Source organism: Chrysemys picta, chromosome 21, assembly GCF_011386835.1.
Source record: "Chrysemys picta bellii isolate R12L10 chromosome 21, ASM1138683v2, whole genome shotgun sequence".
Lineage (NCBI taxonomy): Eukaryota > Metazoa > Chordata > Testudines > Emydidae > Chrysemys > Chrysemys picta.
Genome location: NC_088811.1, coordinates 15,172,559 through 15,199,828, shown reverse-complemented (window position 1 = coordinate 15,199,828; position 27,270 = coordinate 15,172,559). Strand labels below are relative to the sequence as shown.

General features: G+C 41.3%; 1 protein-coding gene across 1 annotated transcript; it reads left to right on the top strand.

Moving 5' to 3' along the window:
- Positions 1–910: 910 nt before the first annotated feature.
- On the top strand, positions 911–26,234 carry MICOS10 (mitochondrial contact site and cristae organizing system subunit 10). The gene is made up of 4 exons (XM_005292970.4): positions 911–1,060; positions 22,227–22,274; positions 23,574–23,683; positions 25,987–26,234. The coding sequence occupies exons 1-4, from the start codon at positions 994–996 to the stop codon at positions 25,993–25,995; spliced, it is 234 nt and encodes a 77-aa protein (XP_005293027.2). The 5' UTR covers positions 911–993; the 3' UTR covers positions 25,996–26,234.
- Positions 26,235–27,270: the final 1,036 nt, after the last annotated feature.

Genomic DNA, 27,270 nt, shown 5'->3' with positions numbered 1-27,270 from the left:
TCCTGCACCTCAACCCCCTGCTCCAGCCCAGTGAAAATGAGCGAGTGAGGGAGGGTTGGGGGAGAGCGAGCGACAGAGGGAGCGGGGATGGAGTGAGCGGGGGTTGGCCCTTGGAGAAGGGGCAGGGCAGGGGTGTTCGGTTTTCTGCAATCAGAAAGTTGGCAACCCTATGTGTCAGTGAAGAGCTCCAGTGACATTTTCCCCCTCACCCCCAACAATTCTGCACTGTCATATGATGTCCCCATGCTTGACCTAGTTTTAGGAATCACAGATTCTCTCCCCCAGACTTTACCCCATCCTCAGACACTCCCACTTCCCAGCTCCTGTGAGTGGGATGCAAGATCTACTCCACTCTGATCAAACCAGGATGTACAAACAATGTAATCTGAGGGATTGAAGTAGACAACAGCCTTTACCTGCATGTCTGTGTCATGGGATGGGAAGGCCATATGGGGGTGATTGTCCTGCAGGAGGTACCAGGTCCTCCCAGGAGAAGGGAGTCCTATGGGACAGACTGGGCCCTATGAAGAGACTGGGGTCTTGTAGGAAAGGCTGAGCCCTCTAACAGGGTGGGGGGTCCTTCGGGACGTACCTGACCCTACAGGGGGCAAGGAGACCTGGGGGACAGGCTGGACCCTACAAGAGGTGGGGGTAGCTGAATAGAGCAGGCCCCATGGGCTGGGTGGGGTGTAGAGACCAGTCTCCTCGTTATTATGGGATGGGGAGCTGGGGAAAGGCGGAGGGACTGCAAGGACAGCATCTCCACCCCAGGCCTGGTCCCAAGGTCAAGCCCACCTAGGAACCAGGGCCTGCCTAGCAGCGGTAACCTTGGCAACCCCAGCGGGGGCCGGAGAGAGCTCCATGCTCTCGCGAGATTTGCGGACCGGCCGGTAGCAGCTCTCGCGATGCTTGCCTGGCCCCAAAGCGGGGAGGCGGGGGAGAGTCGAGGGTGACCCGCGAGCGCCGCTGCTACTGCGGGGGGGAGGGAACAAGATGGCGTCGGAGGGCGAGTTGGGCAGGAAGTGGGATCGGTGTCTGGCCGACTCGGTCGTCAAGCTGGGTAAGGGGGGTTGGGGTGCCGGGGGGGCGCTGGGGCACGGCAGCTGGGTCACTCGCGGGGACTGGGGAGGCCGAGGTACCCTGCCGTGGGGCCTGAGCTAGGCCGGGGCGGGGGGGAACCTGGGATCTGGGGGGCTCTGTGGGGGGCCGAGCCGGACCCTGGACGGTCAGTGGCGCGGAGAGGGTACATCACTGGACCGGTCCGTGGAGGGGGACCCGGGACGGGCCCGTGGAGGGAGTGTGGCTTACACAGGCCTGGGTAGATCTAGGATCTCTGTCACTTCAGGAGGAGATTGAGCCCCGGTTTCCTGCTCTGATGGTGACATGCAGCATAAGGCATGGGTAAGAACTGCAGGGCATGAAACAGCAGCAGGGCAGGGCGCTGCCAGTGGCTGGTGCTCATTTTCTTGCGTACTTCTAGATAGTCACAGTATCCTTCTGTACCACCTTCCTCCCAGGTGTTTCCTTATAACAGTATCACAAGTGCTAGTGCAAAATGTGAGTTTGAAAGGCGGTTAGTTGAGAAGGTGACCTTGGTGAAATTCTGATGACAAGCAAGAGAGCGATGGCTGAAAGCAGCAAGGTTTTCACGTGGCTCCCCAGTGCAGAAAGGTTCTTCCTGTGCAGCTGTATACCTGCTTGTGCTTGTCTTTTTATTTCTTGCTCTTTCCCTGTTGATCACTCCTACCTGCTTTTGACCTTCTGGTGACTTCCTTTTTAAGATCAGCTTGTCTGTGAAAGACATGAAGATCTCCATTCTTATTGAGCACAAGACCCCCAAACAGAGGCTCCATGGGGCCCTGCTTTGCCATAGATCCTGTCTTTGCTCGTTTTACTCAGGATGGGGAAACAGTTTAAAAAATCTGCTAACATACTTCTGTCAGCATGCACATAAAACATAACTTTTTTTTTAAACAAAAGTTTTGATACTATCTTACGTGCTGTTAGTTTTGCACCAGCAATGTACGTGGTGCAGAACTGTATATTTTATAGTGTACATTATATGAACAGCTTTCAGTCTAATGTCTGGATCTTGCAATACAAAGTTGCAAGTATTATTCTGAAACAGAGACATCAAAGTAATGGACTACCTCAATTAGGATCTCATATCTACTAATAACACTTACATTTAGATGGTGAATTATTTCAGTTTTTAGACTGAAACTCAAAAGCCTTTTTTGGTCCAGATACTGTTAATAGCTCTTCTAGAAGTGTTACTTTAATAATATAATTGCATATAAAAATAAATTATTTAGGTTGCAAAGTTGAGAACAGTAGAGTGTTTTGTTTTGGTTTTTTTTAATGTAATTTCCTACTTTCTCTTTTATAGAAAGGGAAAAAAAATTAAAAACAGATTTTCTGGGCAACTATAATAACCACTCCTTTCCCCATGCATCACTGGTAGGGTTTGAACTGTGAGCCTTCAGCATAGCTTGAGCTACAGGACTAACTACATTAACTGGCTGCAGCAAAAGGCTGTTATACCAGGTGAGGGAAATGGGCCTCTCCGGGCCATGTGTTGGGTCTAGAGCAGTGGTTCTCAACCAGGGGTACATGTACTCCTGGGGGTATTCAGAGGTCTTCCATGGGATACTCAACTAATCTAGATGAGTGTTTCTCAACCTGGGGGTTACAGTCCCCAGTGGGGGCATGGAATGGGTTTAGAAGGGTGGCAAGGAGGACAATTGCCCGGGGCCACGCAAAGCTAAGTTACGTGCTTCAGCCCCCCGGGTGGCAGGGCTTTGGTGTCAGACAAGGCTCATAAGTGAAAAACAGGCTCAAGTATCACACTGAAATGTAAGTACACTATTTATATTCCAGTCCGTTTATTTTATAATTATATGGTAAAAATGAGAAAGTAAGCAATTTTTCAGTAAGCGTGTGCTGTGACACTTTTTTTTGTATTTTTATGTTTGATTTTGTAATCAAGCAGTTTTTAAGTGAGGCGAAACTTGGGGTATACAAGACAAATCACACTCTTGAAAGGGGTACAGTAGTCTGGAAAGGTTGAGAATCACTGGTCTAGAGTGTGGCCAAGGGGGAACCTGATCCAGCTCTTCCCTCTCTTTTTCTCCCCTCCACTTCAGGAAGTGTGGGAAACATCTTCCGCATTTGGCACGCCTAGAGATGGAGGGGAGGAATGGGCCACTGGAGCCATGTGCCCTGTTGTAGGGAAGCCTGGTTCCATTCTCTCCTAACCTCCTGGAGAGGCTGCCTATTTCCAAGGTTCCCAGCATAGTTTCAGTTTCCTCAATAAAAGACTGAAAAAATCTTTTATAATGGAAGATATTAGGCAACCTAAATAGAGGTCACTACCAACTCCTCCTATAATAATTCCTTTGCACATGAGACTACAGTTAGCGATAAATTCAAGAATACGATACAACAGATATTCCACTTCCTGCCAATCATTTTGTGAAGACCCATATGAATTTACTTCACAGGGATATATCTTTTGATTAAATCTAATTGTCAATATAAGATTAGTAGAGAAGAAATCTGTCTCTCATGGAATCCAGAGAGAAGACTTCTAAGTAAAACTACAGACAGGGACGGCTGGATTGTTGTAACAGATCATAAATACAGAAGAGTCTTCAATAAATAAGTGAGGAGGATTATTTTAAAGTAAATGTTGATTCCACTTTTAATTGGGATACTATTTTGAATAAGTATTTTGAAAGAGATTAAATTGATCTGAAAATTTACTGATTCAAAATGTCAAGTTTCCAAGATGACCTGTTTTGTACTCATTACCTTAGGGCTTGTCTACGCTTACCGGGGGATCGACACGCAGTGACCGATGCATCGGTGATCGATTTAGTGGGTCTTTGACCCGCTAAATGGACCACAGATCACTCTCTTGTCGACTCCTCCATCGGATCGAGAAAAGTAAGTGGAGTCGACGGGAGAGCGTCTCCCATTGACATTACGTAGTGTGGACCCCATGGTAAGTAGATCTAAGCTACATCGACTTGAATTACGCTATTCACATAACTCAAATTGCGTAGCTTAGATCGACTTTTCCCCCTAGTGTAGACAAGGCCAAAGACAAACACCACCATGGATGCACACATCATTGACTTCCCAGCTGAGGTGAAATTCTGGCTCCACCAAAGTCAAGGAGTTTTGCCCTTGACTTTATCAGGGACTGGATTTTATACCAGGTGGGCCTATACTTTCAGGCATTGGTTCTTTGTAATGACTAGAACTAGTGCTTAAAGTTAGGTACATGTGTAAATAAATCTTGCTGAACTGGAGACTTAAGGAGTTTTATTTAGCCAATTTTTATTTACACACACTCTTTCTCTACTTTCTATCGTTTGGAAGCACTTATTTTGATCATTTTGGTGGCACTATTAGTACTGTTGTTAGAGTGCTTCACGAAAAAGTGAAAAGGTCTGTGAAACAGCCTTTCCCCACTTTCCCCATTCTTCCTACCTCATTAATTTTGTTGTCTGGTCACGACTCCTCAGTTATAACTTTCTCCTTTTAGAAGGATTACCTGATTAGTTTGATGACAAATCAGGAATTGTCTTGATAAACAGTTAGTTTGTTGAGTCTTTGAAGCCCTGATCCTCCAAACGTATGTGTGTTGTTAGCTTTAAGCATGTGTGAGTGCTGTCATTACAGTGGATGGGACTATTTTCATGCTTAAAGTTAAGCACTTTGCATTTTCAAAGCCATGTATGCACATTAAGCTCTGATTCTGCAAGTTGCTAAGCACCTACAATTTCAAGAGAAGTAGTGTGTGGAGAGCACTCTGCATCTTGCAAGATTGGGTCCTGTCCCTTAAAACACAACTTCTTAGGTGGGTAAGTATTACCTTCATTTTATAGACTGGAGGCAGAAAGGGAACTGCACAGAAAATGTTGCCCCAGATGCTACAGCAAAGCAGTGACAGCCCTGCAAATATAACTGGGGAGTTCCAGGCCTATAGTAAGTTCACTAGACCAAGGTGCCTCTCGAAATAATAGTTAAAAACCAGATGATGTGCAGGTTTTTTTATTATGACTTAATCTGTATTTGGCCTTTATACTGTATATGATAAAATAACTATTTGTAGCCTATTTTTATACAGTGTTGTCTGCTTTTTGGGCAGTTGCTGATTCTGCAGTTAATTTCCTGGAACTCTTATTACGTCTTTTGTTTCAACCGTTGTCCAAATTGCTGTCAATACATCTTGATAGCTAAGTAGTTGTAATGAGTACTCAGAGCTGTAGACCAAAAAATACAAAATATAAAACGGGAGGATGCTTTTTTGTGTCTGAACAAATTAAGTGTAATCTTGGCTCTGTTAGATTGTGCTTTGGTACACGTGTTTGTGACATGGTGCCAAAACCTTATTGAAGGAAATTAAACGGGAGTTAGAAGTATTACATTTCAGGATTTATATGTTCTTGGTCTTCATCTATGTGTGAGAATAAAATTAACAAAGAGTCTTTGTCAGGTAGGGTTTTCACTTATTTTAATCAGTGTTGCTTTTTTAATGGATATACAGTATTTCAGGGATTCAATGTATTTCCGTAATCCAAAGAATGTTTGATAAATGTTTATCTTGTGTGTAATGTAAATAAAATCTGCAGTAAGCTGTAGAAAAAGTACATCTTATTACTGTGATATCACTGAGGGAACTTTGACTAGAATTGATGTAAAACTCATCAGAGTCCATCAAAGCTATGAATTGTAGCAGACTGTGTAAAAATCCTAAAGAGGAACATCTTTCATGAAAATTGATATCCAGCATACTGTCCCTTCTTAAAAAGTGAATGATCTTCAATAAGCAGTATAGTATTTATACACTGAATATATACTAAAATGATTACTTCACAATCCTTTCATTATGTAGCTTTCTTGCAAACCACATTAACTTCACTCTATTTATCAAAATTCAACTTGTGGAAAATGGGCCTGCTGCATTCTGTTTAGTAGAAATGTCTCTACTTCCACACTTCTCTTTAGCCATTGCTGCCATCTGAGGTGTAGGGGAGCAGCTTAATTGCTGATGCAGCTTACTATTGGGCAAGGTACATAAGATTAATGATTTAAAACAAATCCCAAGATTAAATAAATAGGTTCATAAAATCAGTTTAAAAAAAAAGAATTCTAGTATGGCAAGAAGACTGGAGAGAGGGAAAAACAAAAGCTAAATGTGTAAATGTAGGCTGTTTTTCTCAGCTAATGATTATACTTGTTGCTGCTGTTTGGATGGGTGGTCAAAAGAAACTGTCAGGATTATAGGAAGATATTTTATCTGAAAGTTTGTGGAGAAGAAATGAAATGTTGAGGGTGCAAAATGTTGCCCATTATAGACCCTTGTGAAACATTGCCAAAATATGCACTGCACTGATCTGGGAATGAGGGGGTTGAGGTGCTTAAACCACTCTGAGATCTTTGTATTAAAGTTGCTATGTTAGTAATACGGTATTAAAATGTATTGTTTAAATATTAATGATCCAATATGAACTGTAAAAGCATAGGCATAGTACATGAGCCATCTAGCTTGCTGATGCTTAATTGATAACTACTGAAAGTAGTGATGGCTGTTCAGTGTAAAATGAATTGGTGGCCTTAGTCCAGTGCCTGATGCCCAGGTGGTGAATTCACAAAGTATCACCACAACTGACATACTTGTTAGAAGTCCCTTTAGAGCTACCAAGGACTGGATGGACATGGTGACTAACTGACAGTGCATTGTGGCTACCCATACTCTGTCAATGGAAGATTTCAACCTCTAGGGGTGTCAGGTGGTAAACTCCCCCCGCCCCCCTCCCCCCCGTATTTCTCTGTGTACTAAATTCACTTATTAAAAAATGCTGGGTAATAGCCTCTTTTTTTTTTTTTTTTAATCAGAGAAATCAAATGAATAATTCTCATTTGAAGATCAGATAATTTTGATTAAAAGATATGGGATACGATCAATTAATGGTGGGCTACCCAAAGTTTCCTTCGTTTCCTTTTGGTAGCCAATGGCTTTGGATCTCACAGTATTTAATATGATGATCCAAACTTAGATTGGAAATGCATGCTCAGGATAAGGTTAGTGTCCATTAATTGTGGAATCTATAAAAATATTTGTTTTATTGCCAGAGAGATTTTTCTATGTGACGGTTAGGGGGAAAAACAGATATTTTGGGTAGCTCTGTACAATTTTCCCATTTGACATAATTCAAATAAAGGAAAACGAATGTTCTGAAGTCCTGGTTGTTGGAGAGTTTTCCAGGTTCTGTTGTCACAGCAAGCCGCAAAGGTCAGTCTTTGAACAGTGGTGTATTGAACATAGGATGCAATTTTCATGCATTGGAGTGGGGAGGAAGTCAGCAGCAACTGTTGACGTGTCTTTATTAGCAAAGGTAAACTTTTGACTTATGGCTGGGGGCTTCCACAGCCAGTCCTCTGTCTTGTGTAGTTTGTCATGCTTTCCTCTACAGTTGTTTTGAGACAGCTTATTTGTAATTGTAATGTATTGTTTTACTTGGAGATTAAGTTCCTGGACCGATTCCAAGTAAACTGTCCAAAATATATATTTATACGTATCCTCTTGTACTGCAATTCTTTATTTTTGACTTTTGAGTTGCTACTCTGTCTGCATCTCATAATTTACTGTTATTTCTGTTTGTTTAGACTTTGTTGTTTTCCATCACATTAGAACATATTTTCATTTCCAGTTTAGACAGTGGTTTATTTGAAAGAGCGAAGAGTGTTGTAAAACTTTAGGTTTCAGAGTGGTAGGCGTGTTAGTCTGTATCAGCAAAAACAACGAGGAGTCCTTGTGGCACCTTGGAGACTAACAAATTTATTTGGGCATAAGCTTTTGTAGGCTAGAACCCACTTCATCAGATGCATGAAGTGGAAAATATAGGAGCAGGTATAAATACATTAAAGGATAGGAGTTGCTTTACCAAGTGTGAGGTCAGTCTAACGAGACAATTCACTTAACAGCCGGATAGCAAGGGAGGAAAGATAACTTTTGAAGTGGTAACGAGAGTGGTCCATCTCAGACAGTTGACAAGAAGGTGTGATACTTTAGGTATATCTGCACAGGGCTTTAAAACCATGATTAAGTGTGGTTTAAACTCACTTGTGACTGAAACGGATTGTAACACATTTTTGCCAGCCTCTGGGGATAGGCCAAGGTAGAGATCTAGACTAGAACATTTCTCTCCCTTCCGCACCTTTAAATCTAGTTACAGCTCAGTTAAGTCTGGCTTACTCTGGCAAGCCAAACCATGTTATCATCTGGGTTCCCCTGAATCAGTTCACCCCAGCCTGCAGAATGTTGAGAATATTTACCAGCCCAGGCACACGTTCTGCTTGCCTACGTTTATTGGGGGTGGGGGTGGGGGAGATTTTCCTGCTTATCAAGAGCAAAATATCTTTCAAATGTGTTAGTGTATGGAGGGAAGAAGGGGGAAATAGAATTTTGCAGGTCTGACTTTTAAAATGCAAAGGCAAAATTTAAAAGTTTAATTTGGAGTCTTCTTTAGGTGGTTGAATTTATGGGCAACCAGATTATGCACAGAAAGACACTAGCAACTTCAGGTTCTACATAGAGTAAAATAGTGGTAAACTTTTTGCAGGCAGAGGGAGGAGACTTCAATACTCCATAACTGATATGTTATAGCCTTCTGTGTTGGAGTATTTGAGAAGTTACAATGAAGAGAACTTGCAATAAGCAAATAATTCACCTAATGTTAGGGTTACCATATCTAACAAATAAAAAAAGAGGATCCTCCACGGGCCATGGCCCCGCCCATTTCCCACCCCGGCCCTGCCCCCTTCCCCGCCCTAGCTCCGCCCCCTCCTCCCTCCCACTCCCAGCCACGTGGAAAGGGCTGCCCGAGTGCTACCGGCTTCACGGTTTGTGGGGCAGCCCCCAGAATCTGCGCCCCCAGCCGGCGCTTCCCCACCGCAGCTGGAGCCCGGGAGGGGAAGCGCCCAGCCGGGGCCGCAGGGTCTGGGGGCTGCCCGGCAAACCGTGAAGCCGGTAGCGCTTGGGCTTCGGGCAGCCCCCTTGCCTCTGGACCCTGCGCCCCCAGCCGGGCACTTCCCCTCCCGGGCTCCGGCGGCGCAGGGTCCGGAGGCATGGGGGCTGCCCGAAGCCGGTAGCACTCGGCTCTTAAACAGAGCCGAAGAATCGGGGAGGAGCAGAGCCGTCGTGGGAGGGGAAGTGCCTGGCTGGCATTTTCCCGGACATGTTCGGCTTTTTGGCAATTCCCCCCGGACGGGGGCTTGAGTGCCGAAAAGCCGGACATGTCCGGGGAAAAAGAGGACGTATGGTAACCCTACCTAACGTATGAACCAAAAACAGTATTGCCATTTGTCCTTGTTCAGTGATGTACTACGAAAATAGACCGCTTCTAAAATCCAAGTGTCTAACATACTTTAATGGATCTAACTTAAATGTAGCCTGCCAGTGTTGCTATGTGCTTTGAAAGCTATATCATGATGGTTCAGTATAATCCGTGCAAAACCCTGAGCAGGTTTCTTCTAGACAGAACTGACTGTATCAGAGAAAATATGTCAGGGCTTTTATTCATTTTGCAAATTAAATTGCCAGTGGTTGAAAAAAGTATTTAACCAAATAGTTGCTTGTAATACAAGGTGCATTGACAAGGCTAACATCACATTTGTTTTTTTTGTTGTTTTTTTTTCCTCAGCTTTGATACTGGTGTAACCATAGAAATATAAAATGTCATTTTTTTCCAAAGCAAACTGCCTTTATAAATCAGCAAAACTGAAAATGGAGGCCATTTTGTTGACTTCCTGACTCCTGTGCACTATCATATTGAGATTCCTCTTTGCTGTTTTGGCAGCCTCTCTGCATTTGATCTGATTGACCTGAACTGCTACTGTCTTCAGAGACATGAATGCAATACCTGTCATGAATCTTAATAAGGTTGCATGATCCCGCTTATGTTTCTTGTTTAGACATGCTATATTTTCCTGCTGCCCCTTTTTTGCACACACATGCTCCAGTCTCTTCCTCCTAATGCCTTTCCTCCCAATTTGCAAGTCTTTATATCCCCCCTTTTGACCCCATTAGTCATCCCAATAAATTCTTTCTGTACTCCTGGCTTTCAGCAACAGACATGTGCCTTGAGGGAAGGTATAAGAATGCTCCCTCTTTCCCCATCAGAATGGGGAAACACTCTAAAGGTGTGTGAAATTAAGGTGTGCCACATGATCTGTGCTGCCTCGAATCAGTTGGACACTTGTATGCAGTGTGTTTTGAAACATAAATACTTCTTAAAAACAAAGATGACATCAATAGAACATGCTTGGTGAAATCCTGGCCCATTGAAGTAAATGGGAGTTTTGCCACTGACTTCAGTGGATCAGGATTGCATCTGCTGTCTCTAATACGTTAACTTCTGGCTTTACCAAGAATGTCTGGCCTTCTTAAGGGAGAAGAACTTAGGTAGTTTGAACTAAAAAATTTGCAATGTTTACAATCCAAAATGAAACCCAGAAGAATACATTAGTCAGTTTCATTTCTTTATATTGTCAGTGTTTATTTTCCAAATTGAGTGACTTGTGAGAGGAGAACTAGATCTTTATTCTTTCACTTTAAATATAAGGAGTTGTAAGTGACATTTAAATCTGTTCTAAATGATTGTTGACCTGAATTTATGCATTTAAGGTTATATGAGAAACATCACTTAATCAATTAATTCTTATTAATTAATAGGCTGAAAATGGCATAGCTACTTCCAATATGAAATTAGAGAATTGTGGAATGTATAAATGGTAATATTTAGTCATGCAGTTAGAATGTCAACACACAATGGCAAAAGCTCTTGCTTGAAGCTGTATTACAGGGGATTTTTAAAAGGCCATGTGAACTTTTTCCATCTAAGTTATATCATGAACTATTACTGTGACGAAGGATGGGGAGGTAAATACAGTGTCTTCTCCTTCTTCCATACCTTTGATTATACTCTATATCAAAGATTTCTAGGTAATGTGTATTCTTGAATGACAATAATTGCTGAAAGATTGGCAGACTTTCTTCACTTTGACAAAAGGGTACTAGTTTGAACAACTGTTTCTTATTGTTGATGTTCTCAGGAACGTATAAAACAGCAAAGGTCCCTCTTTGAAACTGTAGTATAAAGGATTTTCAAATGATTAAGTGAGGTAAATGATTTAAAAAATATAATCCATTTGTCACTAAGAAGTAACCCTAGGAAAGTTGCTGGTTTCTTGGCTTCTGTTGAAATCCATTATTTGGAGGATATTTTACTATTTCAACATATGCCTGTACATGACCAAGCTGCAGCCTAAAAACGCATAAATAACCCACCCTGACTATAGTGGTAATATTAATTTCCTTCTAATCCTTTGTTTGTTTCGACATCTGAGCATGAAATGCCTCTAATCTTCATTTAATAATTTTTTTATGAGAGAAAAAAGGCGCTTTAGCTTCTGCAGCAGCTGAAATGTGGTTTCTCTTGGCTCGCATCATCTTGTCTGCTTTGTTCGATGTTTCCCTAAATATTGAGGGTAAAATTTCAAACTGTTCTAGTGTTAGCCTATTTTGTAGTCTAAACGATTTTCAGCAAGATTCATTGTCTGTATTGTAGTGTCAGCAATTATTGGTAATCCTTCCTGTGGTTATGAATGGGATTATGATACTCTGTACTTTATTTACCTTTCTGAAAACTGGGCTTGTTACACAACGTTTATGTAGTGCATCTGGTAATTAATTGAATTAATATCTTACAGCTTTAGAGCACACGAAGTATGTTGCTTTGTATAACCACGTCTGTAAGGCGCTCTACCACCATGAGGGCCAGAAAGTTATTTTATCCAAGCGTCTTTCTTTCATAAGGGACAATATGAATTTCAGTGTAGGCCCTCCAATATATTATGTGCTGTATTCGACCCATGGGCCATATGTTTTAGCAGCAGGCCAAGGACAATAATTGGTGATCCCACATGCTTCTGTTCTGATGAAAAGGCAGCAATTTAACCATCAAAAAGATGGTTCATTATGAAAGAGTGGTCAAAAGTTTTCAACTCCTCTAGCCATCTCACTGACTTTTGACTGGGGGGTTGGAACAGAGGTCCCCATATGTTCTGGCATTGAGGGGTGGGGAAATGCACACAGATGCATTAGACTAAAATGAGGAAGGTGCATTAGGATAAAGACCCTGTTCAATTTTCATTCCATTGAATGGTTCTTCTAAATACTGTCCAAAAACAGGTTTCACCAAGTGGATATGGTATTGGTAGATTTGAAAACCTGTTAGCTCTGCCCTTATAATCCATTGTTGCATGATTCTGTAGAATTTTAGTTTATGAAATTGAATGCAAACTTGGAAGGTAAGCTAAAGATACTTCTGAAATATAAATGTTAGAACAGTGTCTAATAGTAAAACTCCATTTTATGGAAAAAATCAATTAGCTGTATACAGAATGATATACTGTAGGTTTGAGAGCTCACTGTTTTCATGCCAGTGTCTCCCATTGTGCCACATAAATGTAAAGGGCTTGTGCAACTTTAAATTTTTTATTTTATTTTAGTTTTTTGCTGCTTGATTTCAAATGTCCTCTTGCATGTCAGCTATCATTTGGAGTAAAAGCCTTGTAAAAACTGTCTTTAGCTGTATCTGGTTTTCTTGTATTGCTGCCTTGTCTTGTGTAAGGACTCTTAACGTGTCCCTGCCTCCCCTCCTTTGTCTTTTTTAAAATAAAAAAAAAAATCAGCAATAATTTTTACTACACCTTGGATAACTACAGAAAAATTACTTTAAATCAAATTTCAAAACATCATTTGAAGGTACTTGAACATTTAAACTGCCTATTGATATGAGCGGGGCAGTTGTGTAATCTCTGGGGGCTGCCATTTTAATAATAGCAACAGGAAGTGCAACTTGATATCCTTCAGGATGGAAAGATCAGAGACGGTTTTCACTCGTTTGATCCACATGACTACTGCTCTGACAGACGTATAGCATATGAATATATACAATAAGGGCCTTATCTGTCTTCCATCAAAGTCAATGGGAACGTCAGTGGGATCAGGATTGGGCCCTAAACCAAAAATCCCTGGAAAAATAATCAAACTCAAATGTATACAATTCCTGCTCTCTGTTTTTCCCCCTGGCTCAGATCTTCCTGTCTTGGTATACATCAAGCTGACTACAGCTGCTTCCTTTGTCTAATTTTGATTATGAAGACATTACAATGTTTAAAAAAAAAACAACACAGCTAATTAGAATCTTTTTAGAGTACTGCATATTTCCTTACATCAGTCTCTAGTTTTCCCATATGTGTAAGTCATCAGAGTCCTTGGCAAAGGCACAGATGAAGACTAATGTCATATAATGCTTTCATTACCCTTAATGGACAAAACTCTGTCCTTAGTTAAACATGGCCACGCCTATAACCCTATTGCCTTAAATAGAGTTGCTTGTGTGTAACAACCTTTTTAGGTACGTTCTTGTTTAGAGGCTAGAAATATTTGACATTTACCTATAAACTGTTGCTATATGGTATTGTCCTTAGGATGTAAAGGGTCAAATTTATCTTGTAAAAAGTGACCTACACAGTTTAGTGAAAACGTAGTCATTCCATATTTCTGTGCTGACTGGCCCCCCACAACCATCTGGGTTGAACTCAATTTTCAGTGTAGCTTGACAGTTCACTTGGCAGGCTTTATATCCTCACTAAGTCACAACAGGGGCATTTCTAAGGTGTGCTGGTTCCATCTATCGACATGTACACTAACAGACCAGCAATACGCATCCTGGTGTAACTAAAGTACAAAACTTGCAGCTGTTGGCGCATAAATAACTTGTTTGAGGAGAAGTGGGACACCTCTTTTTGTCCCTTTTTGTTTTGGAAGCCTGTTTCACAGAGAGGAGAGAGAACAAGTTACAACTTTAAGAGGGGAGATCCCTTCTCAGTACAATGTAGAATGTGTGCCCATGAAGCTAATTCTGAGGAAAAAGCACTAAATAAATTACAGATGGTCAGTCTTGGGGTACGAAATGATCCTAGAAAAGATGTCTGTCTCTTAGACAGATGGCTTATAGTTTCAATATTTTACTTCAAGGAGTGTTTACCCTTTGAAACGGGAAATTCAAATTTTAGTGGGGGGGGGGGGCACTTTTTAGACCTAATCTAAAAGGTGGTAGCTTAACTTCAAATACAACTCCCACCCTAAAACTAAGTGATTTTTATTTTTTCCCTTCTTTGTACTCGCTTTTGGGGCCCTATCATGCGGGAATTTTTTGTTCCTTTGAATTCTCTGTTGCTCCTATGTGTTGCTCTCTGCTGCTATCTTTATTTGTTCCGTCTCTCCTTACACGTGCTGCAGCTAATGGAGGACTTAACTTCAAACTGCAAGGGAATATCTTCTGGCTTACTTCTCATGCTGCTTTACACCAGGGCGAGGATTCAATGCTGAGCCAGGACTCTCTTCCATCTCCATTTAGCCGTTGGAGGTTGGAGTTGAAGTTGTAATTTCAGAGCTTGGCTCCTCACATTAACTCCTGCAATTCTGGGAAGGGAGCTGGGGAAGGAGAATAGCCTTCTGAGTTGGGGATCAGCTTTGTGTTCAGTTGTTTGACCAACTATAGGTGTCTGGAAGCAGCTCTGAAGATGCTTCCCTCCTTCAAAGCTCCATCTGGTCAGCTAACTAGCTGAAGTTGTGTGCAGGAAGAGAACTGAAGTTCTTTTTGGCCTTCACTTCAACCCCAACAGCTGCAGGGTGGGACTCTTCTGCAAGGAGAGAAGAGAAATTGGGGGGGTAGTTCTGAGTCTGCTCTGATGGAAATTAAGCCAAATATACTGACTTCCTGGTCCGCTATATTTGTACAGTGATGAGGTCCCAGCTGTGCATTCTTGGGGAGTTGGTACATAGTGTGATATTGCCAAAAAAGTCCAATCAGCCCGTGGAAAGGGACTTCAGCCAACTTGTGTCCTAAACCATCCACTCATTAATTTTATCCCTGTGACACGATGCCAGTAGGTGGGAATGTTTCCTGGCTCTTAATTCCTTGATATATAAAACTTTTATTTTTGTAAGAAATTCTGAGGAACTTGAGGACTACTGGCACTTGTCCTTGTAAATGATAAATTCCTCGCTGGAGATTTGAGGAGGATTTAGGCTTTAGGCTTCTTTCCATGGCATTTCCTTTAGTGAGTGAGACACCACTGTAACATTTTTCCCTCTAAATTATCCATACGTGTTTAATCTGGACAAAAGCCTTGGTATAGTATTGACAAGATGCTGTGCTGGCCTGAGTTACACATAGGGCTCCACTCTTGTTCTTCTCCCCCTCCCCCCCCCACACTTTTTTTTTTCTCCTCTTCCCTCCTCCCCACCCCCATTAGAAGGAGTGGGGGAATGTTCTCCCTCTGCCCCTTCAGCCTTTTCACCATTGGCTGTAGAATGAACTAATTCCTGTTGGAGCTACCTGCCTATACCGTCGTATAGGCTTTTATCCAGGATGCCTGGAAAGCGTATGGGTAGCATCTTTGTTCCATTGTGGAAGTATTGAATAGAAGCTGGAAGAGCCTTTGAGTATCTAAAGCCAGCCTTTGGACACCAGACAAACAGCAGTAGCATTGGGGGTGCCTGGAAGTCATGTTTGGTTTTTTGTTGTTGTTGACTATTCTCTTAAAGGGATGACTTAATCACAACTACATCTGGAATTTTTAAACCCATTTCAAGTACTTCAAATCAGTATAACAACCAAATAAAAATGCATTTTGCTGTATATTTTTAGAGTATTTTGTGTATTTGACAAGACATTGTATATAGTCAGTTTCACTGTTTCCCCTGTGTCACCCTTCAGTTTTCCCTGTTTGCAGTGTGAACAACATCAACAGGGTAGAGGAAAAGTGTTTTTTTGTTTTTTGTTTTTGTTTTTTTGTTTTTTTTTTTAAAGAAGACATTGAGTGTTGGCACTAGGGAAAATCTGATACCTGCCTTAAAAAGATTGAGCAACATAGTTTGGAGTCTGCTTAAATGACTTTGTTGGACCCTAAGCCTCTCTAATGCATGAAAACTAGTTATTAGAAATGTAATTCCTGCTGAACTGCCCTGTCCTAATCTACAAAGGCATTTTTGTACAACAATTATTGTATATAGGTCTTGCCAAATTTAATTTCTTCATTAGGGGCATGATAAGGAAGGAAAGAAGATGGGGGGGCCACCCTGTCATAATTCTGATTAAAAGAATATTGCTTGTAAATAATATTTATGCAAAACAGTGTTGTTAAATACAGGTTTTGTAAGTTACAAAGTAGAAGTTCTAATACTTTAGCTACTGCATTGATATTTACTCAGAACTTATCACACTGAATTTTTAATCTCTTCTTTAGAAAGTTATCTGTTTCAATAGCAGGTGTCCTAAGGCGAGCTCAGGGAGGACAGAAACCTCCCGTGGAGCAGAAGGGCAAAAGCTCGCTTGATCTTGATTTTCAGTATGAATACAGACCGTGAAAGCGGGGCCTCACGATCCTTCTGACTTTTTGGGTTTTAAGCAGGAGGTGTCAGAAAAGTTTCAATAGCTTTTTAATTGAAAGCTGACAGCTGTCATTTGGCAACAAAGCTGCTGCTACCACCACTTCAACAGTGAAATTGACTCATTGCGGTATGCTGAAATTTCTTGACTTTATGGTGGCTATTGCTCCAGTCGAGTTGGCTTTATGAAAGATCATTGTCCTTTTTCTAACTAGTCCTGTCTAGGTCTGGATCCCAAAAGGATGACTCTACCTCTTCAGATCCAGAAAGCTTAACCTGTACAGACTAGTTACTACTTCCTTAGAACTAAGTAGCTATCTACCAGCAGCTGTCTTCATTTTGTTTAATGTCTTAGCTCTTTATGTAAAAGAACAAAACCTGAAGGGAGGGAGAGACAGTTTGATATTTTTGTGTATGTAGTTGTCTAATGAACTACGAAAGAAAACTGCATTTATAAATTAGGAAAACCTCTGTGACATAGTAACCTCAATTGCCATTGAGCATATTTAATCTTTTCACCTTTAGTCTCAAACTGTCTTTTTAAAAAGCAAAACCTATCTAAGTGTGACTTAGTTGTTGTAATTGCTTAAGCCCACTGCTGTTTGGGCAGACTATTAAAGCTCATGGTAACTGTGTGTATTGAAAGGAGCATTGATAAATTTATAGAAGAATCTTTTCCCGGATGTACTGTTGAGGCATAAGTCTGTCTCAAAGATTTTGATTATCTGAGACCCTCTTATGATATCCTCTTGGATATGAGGCATGTGCTCTTGTGTATATTAGATTGATTTTGGGTATAATAATATCTCTCTCTGAAAGTACACGAGCCAAAGTGTATTTATATAAAAAAAAAAAAAAAAAAAAGGCACAGAGCCCAGGCTTAGAGACCTAATTCCAGTTCCGTATCTGCTTGTACGTAAACAGCCTTTACTGTTAGGCAGGAATAGAATAAAAAGATATACGTAGAATCTTAATGTTCCCTGTTGGCATTGACTATAAATAGGTTCAAACTGAAATGACAGACAGAGGGCTGAAGAGGCTGTTTTTCTAGTTAAACATTTAAAGCTGTCAGAGAAGGTGAAAAATGCTTTGTACACTTTCCTGTGGCCTTTTCTTCCAAAGAGGCTCTGTCGTGCAAGAAGGTGGCGGGGTGGGGGTGGGGGAGGTGAGAGAAGCAACCCAGCACAGATCAAGCCCTTAGCTTTTTCCATGTTCGTTTTGTTTTTATTGTAAGATAAACCCTTCATGTTTTATTGTTATGAAGTTTAAAGCCTGGCCCAGAGGTGCCAATCTTTAGTGGAAACAGCTGTAGGGTTAGTGTCTCTGATCAGGTGGGAGGTTCTTTGAAGCAACATGTTGCCTTTTTAAAAGGAAATTGAGCATGTGAGAACTTGAACCTGTAAAACTCATCAGCAGGCTCTCCCATTGTTTATCTCTAGTGTAACTTTAGATAGAATTCAAGTGAAACACACTTTTTTTCTTTTGTTTCCAAGAAAGAATGACTTAGGGTCCACCCCCCTCTTTTTTTTTTTTTTTTTTTTGGAGACGCATAGGAAATGACCACATAACCACAACTACTTCCTAGTGGGATGATGATGAGTGAGAAATTATCCACAGTAACAGTTTCTTAACCCGGCAGGATAAAAACTTAAAAGTAGCTAAGTCTTCTGGTTTTAAGTTTAAAACCAATATTTACTGGCAAAAACCAGCCAGGAAAAAGCAGGGTCACAGTAAATAGTGGTTTCTGTGGATGGGGAGAATATCTGAACACTTCTTACTGTTCCTGATTGCAACATTTCCCTCTAGTTGAGAGTTCAGCATAGTTTCTAGTCCATTCCCCAGTAGGGAGTGGAGTGACGCTTGACAGCCTTTGGGATTAGGAACAGGGAGCAGCGAAACTCCGTGATTCTGCCTCTTTAGCTTCATATTTGTGAAACTTCCTCCTCATGGAGATGATAAAAAGCATTAACCGTAACAGACTTCTTCCCTCACCTACCTCTCTCACTCCCTAGATCTACAAGCTAATCCAAACCTCTTACTCCATTTTCTAGTAGTGAGCTGCCATTTTACTCCTCTTCCAAATGAAACAGATCGGAGGAAGTAGCCTCAAAGATTGACATTATGTCATTCCACAGGAGGCAGTCCTAAACCAGATCTCCTGTCCCTTCCCTGAAACCCAGGCTTGTCACCACTGTGACGTGTTTGAATTTCAGCAGCCCATATAACTAGAGCTCCTTGGTTTCTTCCTAACCCAGGTCACCTATTTAGTCTGCTGCACTCCCACCAAAGCAGTGAGCTCAGTAGGAATGATATGTTCCTGTCTCTAGCAGAACATATTTTCCTTTCTGTGTTAAAATGTTAATATGGCTTAGCCTGGCTGCCTAGTGTGGGAAGATGTGGGTTCCATTCCTGGCCCCGTATTGATCTCTGCTTGCAGAGGCAATGCCTTTGTATGTTCATTCTATAGTTTCCCTACCAGCCAGCTAAGAAACAGAATTGGTGGGTTTCTGTTTAGGCCAGTGATTGAGTGGGGAAAAAAATGAGGGGAATCTTAGTGGTTCCAACAAAGATGGAAGACTCCTAAAGGTGAGTCTGATATTATTTTGGGTTTATTTCTCCCCTGTCTCCCAAGTATATAATTCTTTCTTATCACACCCTTCAAAACTTACCGGTTTGTCACACCAGTGGCAAAGAGGAATATTGGTTTGACCGATAGCATGGAAATGTGGTGACATTAGTAATTACTTGGGCATTGCGTGTGGCTGATGCAGAATTTGTCATTCTGCAAATCATTTCTCATTGATTACCTAACTGTTTGGATTGGCAGAGAGAATTCCTCTTGGACAAGAAATATAAAGCAGTATCGCTGCATGACTACCCTTCTCAGCTGGACAGTTCAAACAACGCCTAGTGCTGTCTGTCCGATTTCTTGAAGTAATCGCTGTCAGTTCAGATTCAGATTTTATAGTCCAGCAATCAAACCAAAACAAAAGGACAGCATGGCCACATATGGTAGGAAAGCATTGTCAGAGGGAGCCCGGGGTCAGGAAGCCAAACAGTTCGTCCATTTGATGAATACTTGTAGATAGTAATTATCCTTAATAGCATAAACATTCTGTTGGAGCCAGCACCAGCTGTGCTATTGCAAAGGTACTGAAGAGAAGCTCCAGTTGGGGAAAAGGCATAAATGAGCCATTGCTAATGGCGACCCACTATTTATCTCCCAGATTGTGCATCACTGACCAGAGTTTTTATATACAGTCTGAATGGTTAGGTTGTTTACACAAGATTCTAGTAAGTATTGTGTTTGTTAATGTCCCCAATGCAGAAAATGCATGAATGTCTGACCAGGCATCTAAAGAGCTCTGAGGAGTTCAGATTATTTTTTTTAAGCTATGCAAACCGCACATGGTTGAGGAGAGTGAAAATCTGGTGTTCTCTGAAATGTTCAATTGCTAAGATGTCTGGGGGTTTGATGTCAGGACCACTTGGCAAGCTGTCATCAAACGTCTTCCCTTGCAGTTGCATGTTTTGAAATCCTGCCCTGTAATAACCATAATGCCCTGGTAAAGTAGTTAGCTCTGCGATGATTGGTTCTGTTGAAACTCTGTGGTAGAGTGAAGAGCGCTTTCAGAAACCGTTCGTGTTTCTAGCTCTCGTTATAACAGGATAACTTAAGTTCTCTGAGAGCAAAGGTCAGTTGTCTCTGTTCAGACCAAGTCATTATCTCCCCTCCTAAAATGCAGTGTTTTTCTATAATAAAAGCACTTGTGATGCTTCACAGATTATTCGCTAAGGCAGCGAAGTGCAGAGCTGCTTATTGGAGCAAAGAGTGATGGAAAGAGTGGGAGCTATCGTTACTTATTTGTTCTTTGCAGGCAGTGTAAGTTGGCCTGGGGAGTGGAACAAAACTAAAAAGGGAGCTCAGCCCACACAGAAGAGGCTGTAGATGTATGCGATTTTTATGGTGGTCCACGCTAGGTCTGGGGGCCATTTTGCTTAGCTATTCTAAGTCCCAACCTGCAGAGAGAGTACAAGGTGGTCCTTATTCAGTGATGCATGTAGTAGGAGCCAATCTTTAGTACAATATAATCCTTCTAGGTGCAAATAGTAAATGATGAGATCTACTAATTTTTAAGAATGGTGGGTTTTTTGCTTAAAAAACTAATTCAAGCCCAATCACTTTCTTTCTTTTACTTCTAAGTGTGTTTTGAAACTTTGCTCATTTTCTAAATGAGTGTACATGTGGCTGAATTTTGCTATTCGACCTTTGCAGTTCCCTCTAAAGGTAATTGAAGGCAGAACTTTCCCATTGAACTTGAATTTTGAGCTATTTTGTTTAATGGTTCTTGAAATAACAAAAGTCTACTGACCACTTCCCCAGCTCTTCACGAAATTTGTAACAGTCATCTTCCAGGGAAAAGAATTGTTTTCTTTGAGTTACAGAAGCATTTTTCTGAAACATGCTAAATAATTTCCCAAGTGGTGATGGAGAAATTCTGAGCTGTTACAACTCAATCAGTGTAAGTCCAGATCCACACCCTGGTCATGGGAGCCTTGGGCGCATGGGAGCCCCGTAACGAGCCGGTGCTGAGAGTGTGCGGAGTCGGTTGGGGCTACGCCCGGTTCATGAGACCGCTTATGGTGTCAGACACCATCAGGTGGTTCAGAGACCTCTACACAGAGCACATCATTGGCCACCGTCAGTAGTAGGACGAGTAAACGAGACCGCTGGTCAGGGAAAATAACCCACTTTCTCCCCTGACGAGCCAAGGGACACATCCCACCCATGTACCTATTCCTTACAACGACACTGACTTGGACTCTAAATACATTCTATGGGTGGCATACCCAAGACCACTTATTCACTGATGCTTTAAAAACTCCCTCACCCCAATCTGACTCTATGCCGGTTATGTGCTATGTATGTATCTTGTGAACCTTGTAACCGATATTTATGACTTCTCATAACTCAAGCCTGACCCCAGAGGTACAGTACCTCTTAACGTGCGTAAATTTGATTTTAAACATTCGCTTTAATAAAAATTGTAAATATGTCTAGGATGTCAAGTGTCCTTCCTTCCCAATCTGTTTAACTACACTGGCTAATGAATGCTGTGGATGTAAAAGAAAAGCAGCCCTGAGCTTTCTTTTGCAAGATATAGAATAATGGGAAGCATCATAAGTTTATTGCCCTGAGGACGCACATTGAAGTAGTTAGAGTAGTAAGAAGTACTTGCAGTACAATAAGATATTAATCTGCAAACCTAAAAGGAAACTAATTTGGTTTTGCAGCGAAGGTGGAACGGTGTCCTTGAGCTTTCTCTTCTACTGACAATGATGCGAATTCTGATTCAATTGAAGTCAGGGACAAAATTTCCAGAGATTTTGCTGGGACCAGGATTCACTCTATAACAATAAGAAGTGGGGGATATGTCAAGGGTGGTCTCTTGTATATGTATGGGAGGTTTCTTAGGTATGTGTCTGTATTTGATTACATCAAACTTTTAAAGCATTTTAAAAAGAATATTGCCAAGCCTATAACCTACCAGCTCTTTAGGTGTGGAGAAACCTAAAAGATTGGGATGGCATTCCTGAGCCAGAACAAGTAATTAAAGCAAAGAATGGAATTGATTTCCATTTGTGCCTATTGTCTAACTTCCTCCTTATTGCAATTTTCTCTTTGCAGGTGCTGGTTTTGGATTAGGAATTGTTTTCTCAGTTATCTTCTTTAAAAGTAAGTGTCCCTATGTTCTTAGCTGTTTGTTGCCATATTAGATTGTTTGGGTATACCTCTTAAACACAATTATTTGAAGCATGTAAATTTTAATTAGTATGTTACGCCAACTAGTCCATTACTTGTCCAAATAGATGAGTTGTAATTAAATTAGCTATACTTCTAACTGTGATCAAACAAGGTCACTGTATATGAAACATCTCAGGCTGGGCTTGGAGTCAGGCTTCTGATTACAAACCTCTGGAATTATGAGAGACCCTGCATCTAAATAGTAATTAGCCACATGTCTAGACATCAGCCCTAACCAGTCCTGCAAGGGTTTTAATGCTTTTTCTAGATAGTCTCCACTCTCTTCACTTATTTTTTTAAATTACTTTCTCGATATTCGAATAATCCTCAATTCTAGCACAGGTGGTAGAGCGCATGCTGTTCCTGACTTCACATTCTTCCTAGGCACAGAGGCAAATGGCTCCAAAATGCAAACTGCAGCAGACTGGCAGGTTCTGTTTGCTCTGTGAACTTAGATCATACCATAAGAAAAATTATGAAATATTCTTCAAAATGCAATTATTGTCAGAGAAATAACTACCTTTCTACTCCGTAAACCTGCTGTTTGTGTGTATTGTTTGTCATTCTGGTAGAGGTGAAAGGACCCAGTCAGAATTTTGGCCCCTTCTAGGCTCTGTATCAACACTTACACCTGTGTCCGCTCCAAAGAGTTAACAGTAACTTTTACAACTTCTGAGAATGCTGCAGAGCCAATACAAGGCTGGATTCTATTCTGCTAACTGAATTCCCGTTGCAGGATTCTTTTATTACTGGTGATGCTTGCGTGTGTGGTGTTGTGGTTTTTTTTTTTTTTTTTTTTTTTAAAACACCACCACAAAAATACAACACATACAAACTTTCAGATTCTGGGTCAAACTCAACATGAAAGAACTTTTGAGATCTACAGCTTAAACTGCCCTAGCAATTTCAATGTGACTTCTTTAAATACTGTACAGCGGATTTATTCCCATTAGCCTCTAAATGACATTTGTTGCCTTCTAACGCAACTTTCTAAGATTTTTTTTTTTAGGAGACTTCAGAATACATAGAACCTGAAAATGCACAGTGCATGTTTTTCCAGTAATCTACCACTTACTGGCATTATGTTTGATAAGAAGTTGTCATTCGAGCTTGAAATTTAAAATGAGAGACACTGCATTGTGTTCAATATCTTTTTTTTTTTTTCCTCTTCTGCCCCCCCACCCTCCCACCCCCTGCTTCTCTCTCTCTCTGTCTCTCTCTTCCACACAGGAAGGACGTGGCCTATTGCATTTGGGTCAGGGATGGGATTAGGAATGGCTTATTCCAATTGTCAGCATGATTTCCAGTCTCCATATCTTCTCCATGGCAAATTTGTAAAAGTAAGTACTGGAGTAAAATAAATCTGTATGCAGGCACCATTCAGTGCTTAAATATTCCTGCTCCTGTCTAAAACGAGTGTAGAAGTAATATGTTGCCGCCAGCTGGAGGAGAGCTCCTCTGTGTGGCATCTTTTTTTGGTCAAACTTTTCAGATCCTTTCAAATATGTAATGTACTCTTTTTGTCTTCTCTATGATTAAACCTATTACACACCATCTCTTTTTGAGGACACTGGGATCTCCAAAGGATCAGCTTAGATGCTGCAGGTGGTTTTTCCACCATGTACAAGTGTGTTAGAAATATGGGGAAATTAATCTTACCATAAACAGCATGGCCCCTGTCTTGCAATCAGATCTATGAGGGGAGGACTTCATTGCCTGTAGGTAGCTCCTTTGACTTCAATGGGGCTCTGCACAGGGTTCTGTACTGGTGGATCTGATTGGGAGGATCAGGGCTTTATTAGTTTGTGAGTCATGAAAACACTAAAGTCTCCTTTGTCTTCAAGGGTGTTAGTGAACTCTAGACTGTTTGATCATATGAATTTGGAATCATTAGAATCTAGACATGGCACAATTTAAAAGGGTTACTATGGATCCATCCTCTCTAAAGAGGGTTGTGTTGTAAGTGGCTTGGGTGAATACTGATACTAGCAAAGTGGCTGGTACAACTTAATCTAGTTTTATGATGTTAGGCATGATTATGGTCACAAAATGTGACCACCTTAGAATGATTTTGCATTGGTGGTAAAAATCCCCCCCACTCCATCACATAGAAATTAAACATAAAATAGGGATTGTTTCTGTGCAATGCACAGAAAACATTGTGAAGGGGTATATCACTGAAAGCACTGAGATGACACGGTAGCAGAGGCATGCTCCTGAGCATGTGTAAAGTTACCTTATAAAACAATCAGTGCTCACTTAAAACCTTCTGCCAGAAAACTTTTAAAAGTGACCTGTCAAAAAGGGGGGTGGGGGAGGGAATGATCCTGCGTGTGTTTTGCTCCTTCATGATAGATAAAGACGACCTGGAAGGGTTTTTCTGCCTGGTTTTTACCCCAAGAATATAAAGTCCATTCATCCTTGGATGTATTGAAGGATTAGCCTTCAACAGGCTTTTACAGTCCTAGCAAACCCACCTGCTTCAGAATATGTACTGGAAATGGAACACCGCCAATGGCAGAGCACAATCCTTTACATGAAACAAACGTTTATATTGGAGAAGTAGATGATATTGGATAAAAACATGGAGTACCCGGTATCTTATATGAGTGAAACAAATGCAACCCAGTAACGTTCTAGAGCCATCTAGGAGTGTTTGCCACAGAAGTGCATGAGAGTTTAACATAAAACCATTGTGGGGTGTCGTCTTATTTTTGTGGACTTCGGTCAGAAATAAATTGGAATGGAATGTCTCCAGTTTGAGGACTCTGGGTGTGTGAACACCCAATCCAGAAACTCTAGGAAACACTCTGTCCCTTGGAAGATGCTTGTTATGGCAAAATAACAGCCTGAGAACATTGAGAAATAGAAGGCTGACTTGAGTCTAGCCTGGCAAGGGTTTATATTTGTTTTAAGGAATAATCTCAGCTCTGTAGCAAGGGTGGTCTCTCTGAGAATGAGGTCATCAGAGGGACAGTGTACAGAAGAAGCACAGCTGCCTGCGTGGCGCTAGAGCTGAGGACAAAGTTTCCAGCATGGTCTCTGTTGGCTTTCCCTGGCACAAAGAGTCTGAGCATGTTGGCGGGAGGGAAGGGAGAGATGAAGCCATCTAATGGTTAATCTCTCCAGAATGTATGGTCATGGATAAAAGCTCCAGGGTTATTAAAATGAAATTATTTCACTTCTGGTGGTTAGCAGGGTGGAAAATATTGTTGCATTATCACACATCTGTTTTACTAGAAAATGATGTTAGAACTTGAGTTTTAACTTTCTTATACAGCATTTGAATCCATTCTTTGGGTTATCAAAATGAATGGGGAGTGCAATGACGCCTGCATAGGAGACTACCCTTAAATCTAGACACTGCCCCCCAAAGTATCCCCGAATGTATTCAGTAAAGTCCTACTAATTGTGGCATAAAGCATGAGACCAGGAATTGGGTGATCTAGGTTCTGTTTCTACACTTCCTGGGTGAATGTGGTTGCTTAACCTCTCCATGCTTCAGCTTTTCCATCTATCAAATAAGGATAAAAATTCTAACCTGCCTCATGGGGGTGCTATAGGCTAAACTGCTTGCTTTGAGCTTCTCAGGTAGAAGGTGCTATAGGATACAAAATGTTATGGGAGTCTTCTTGCTTTACAGGAACAGTGACTAATGACTTAAGAACATCCCAGTGGGACGAAAGGAGAAATCATGGTTATTCCTCAGGAATATTGAAGTGCCCCTGGAGTAAGCCAACGTTCTTCTGAAACACTTATCGGTTGCTCTTTATACTCCAACAAGCAGTTTATGTACATGAAACAAAGTTCTGCATCTTGTTTTGTATTTTCTCTCTGGAAAGGGCCAGGAGGAACTCTTCTGAGAAATAAATAAAACAAAAGTGGACCCCCCCTGGTGTTTTGGCTTCTTTGCGTGTGAGTGGAAAGCGAGGACTCCCATTGTAATACGAGCAGCTGGGACCACCTGGTTAAAGCCACTGTTCAAGTCCTTGTGAAATGACAGCTGTTATGTGTTCCTTCCCACTCGGACAGGCAGCCCCCACCAAATCCAGTTCACAGAAATATCCCCACCTCACATCACTTGCTGGACACCCTGCTGCTTGTGCTGATTTCAGGAGGCACACACATTCCAGTGTCCTGTACCTACAACAATTGCTGTTAAGACCGAAGTTTTGTCCTCTCCAAACAGATGCATTGGAGAGTGCAAATCTGACTGTTCTACTGGCTCACTAACTGATGCTGCTTCTTGAAGCTTTAAAGGGTCTTGAAGTGAGCTAGGCTTTGAAACTGTCCCCTGCAGAGTGAACTAATTCAAGAGATGCATGCTGTCAGTTTTATCTCTCTCCCCCCACCCCCATATCTTTTTTTTGTATTGAGAAGTCTAAGGTGTTATATCTGCAATGGGACAAAGATGGTACTTACAGCTCTTTATGCTTTGTCAATTAATTGCTCCAGTTTCACTGGAGCTTAACATATAGTTTAAGGTAAATAACGGTTTAAATGCCTTTCGTCTCTTTCCCTCCCCCCCCCCCAAAAAAAAAACAACAACCTTTTTTTAAAAGTACGCTGTTTGTTCTCCGTTTGCTCTCCTCTAGCTGGCCTTTGGTGGAAGGTTACCTTTTGCATCCACCCAGAAGAGGTACCAGCTATTAACTTTCACTGAACTCTGATCTATTCTCTTCTTGTTGAGGCATTTGCTGCAAACAAGATGCAAATACTTGCTACTGGAGAGCTTCCTGCCCCTCTCTTAGTGTATGTGATAGATCACATATTGTATGTCCACTCCACCAAGGCATCCTGTATGATAAAGGGAGAATTTATATAGGGCTTATTTTATAATCTTGACTTGTTCCTATACTGGTAACTTTTACACTAATGTTACAGGCCTGTGTTGATCTATTTCCTTTTTTGAAAATTTATTCTGCTC

Excerpts from the sequence above, each read along its gene's own strand:
- MICOS10 (XM_005292970.4), top strand. The coding sequence starts at position 994 with ATGGCGTCGGAGGGCGAGTTGGGCAGGAAGTGGGATCGGTGTCTGGCC. Across the intron at positions 1,061-22,226 it reads CGACTCGGTCGTCAAGCTGG|GTGCTGGTTTTGGATTAGGA; the intron begins GTAAGGGGGGTT and ends TTCTCTTTGCAG. Across the intron at positions 22,275-23,573 it reads CTCAGTTATCTTCTTTAAAA|GAAGGACGTGGCCTATTGCA; the intron begins GTAAGTGTCCCT and ends TCTTCCACACAG.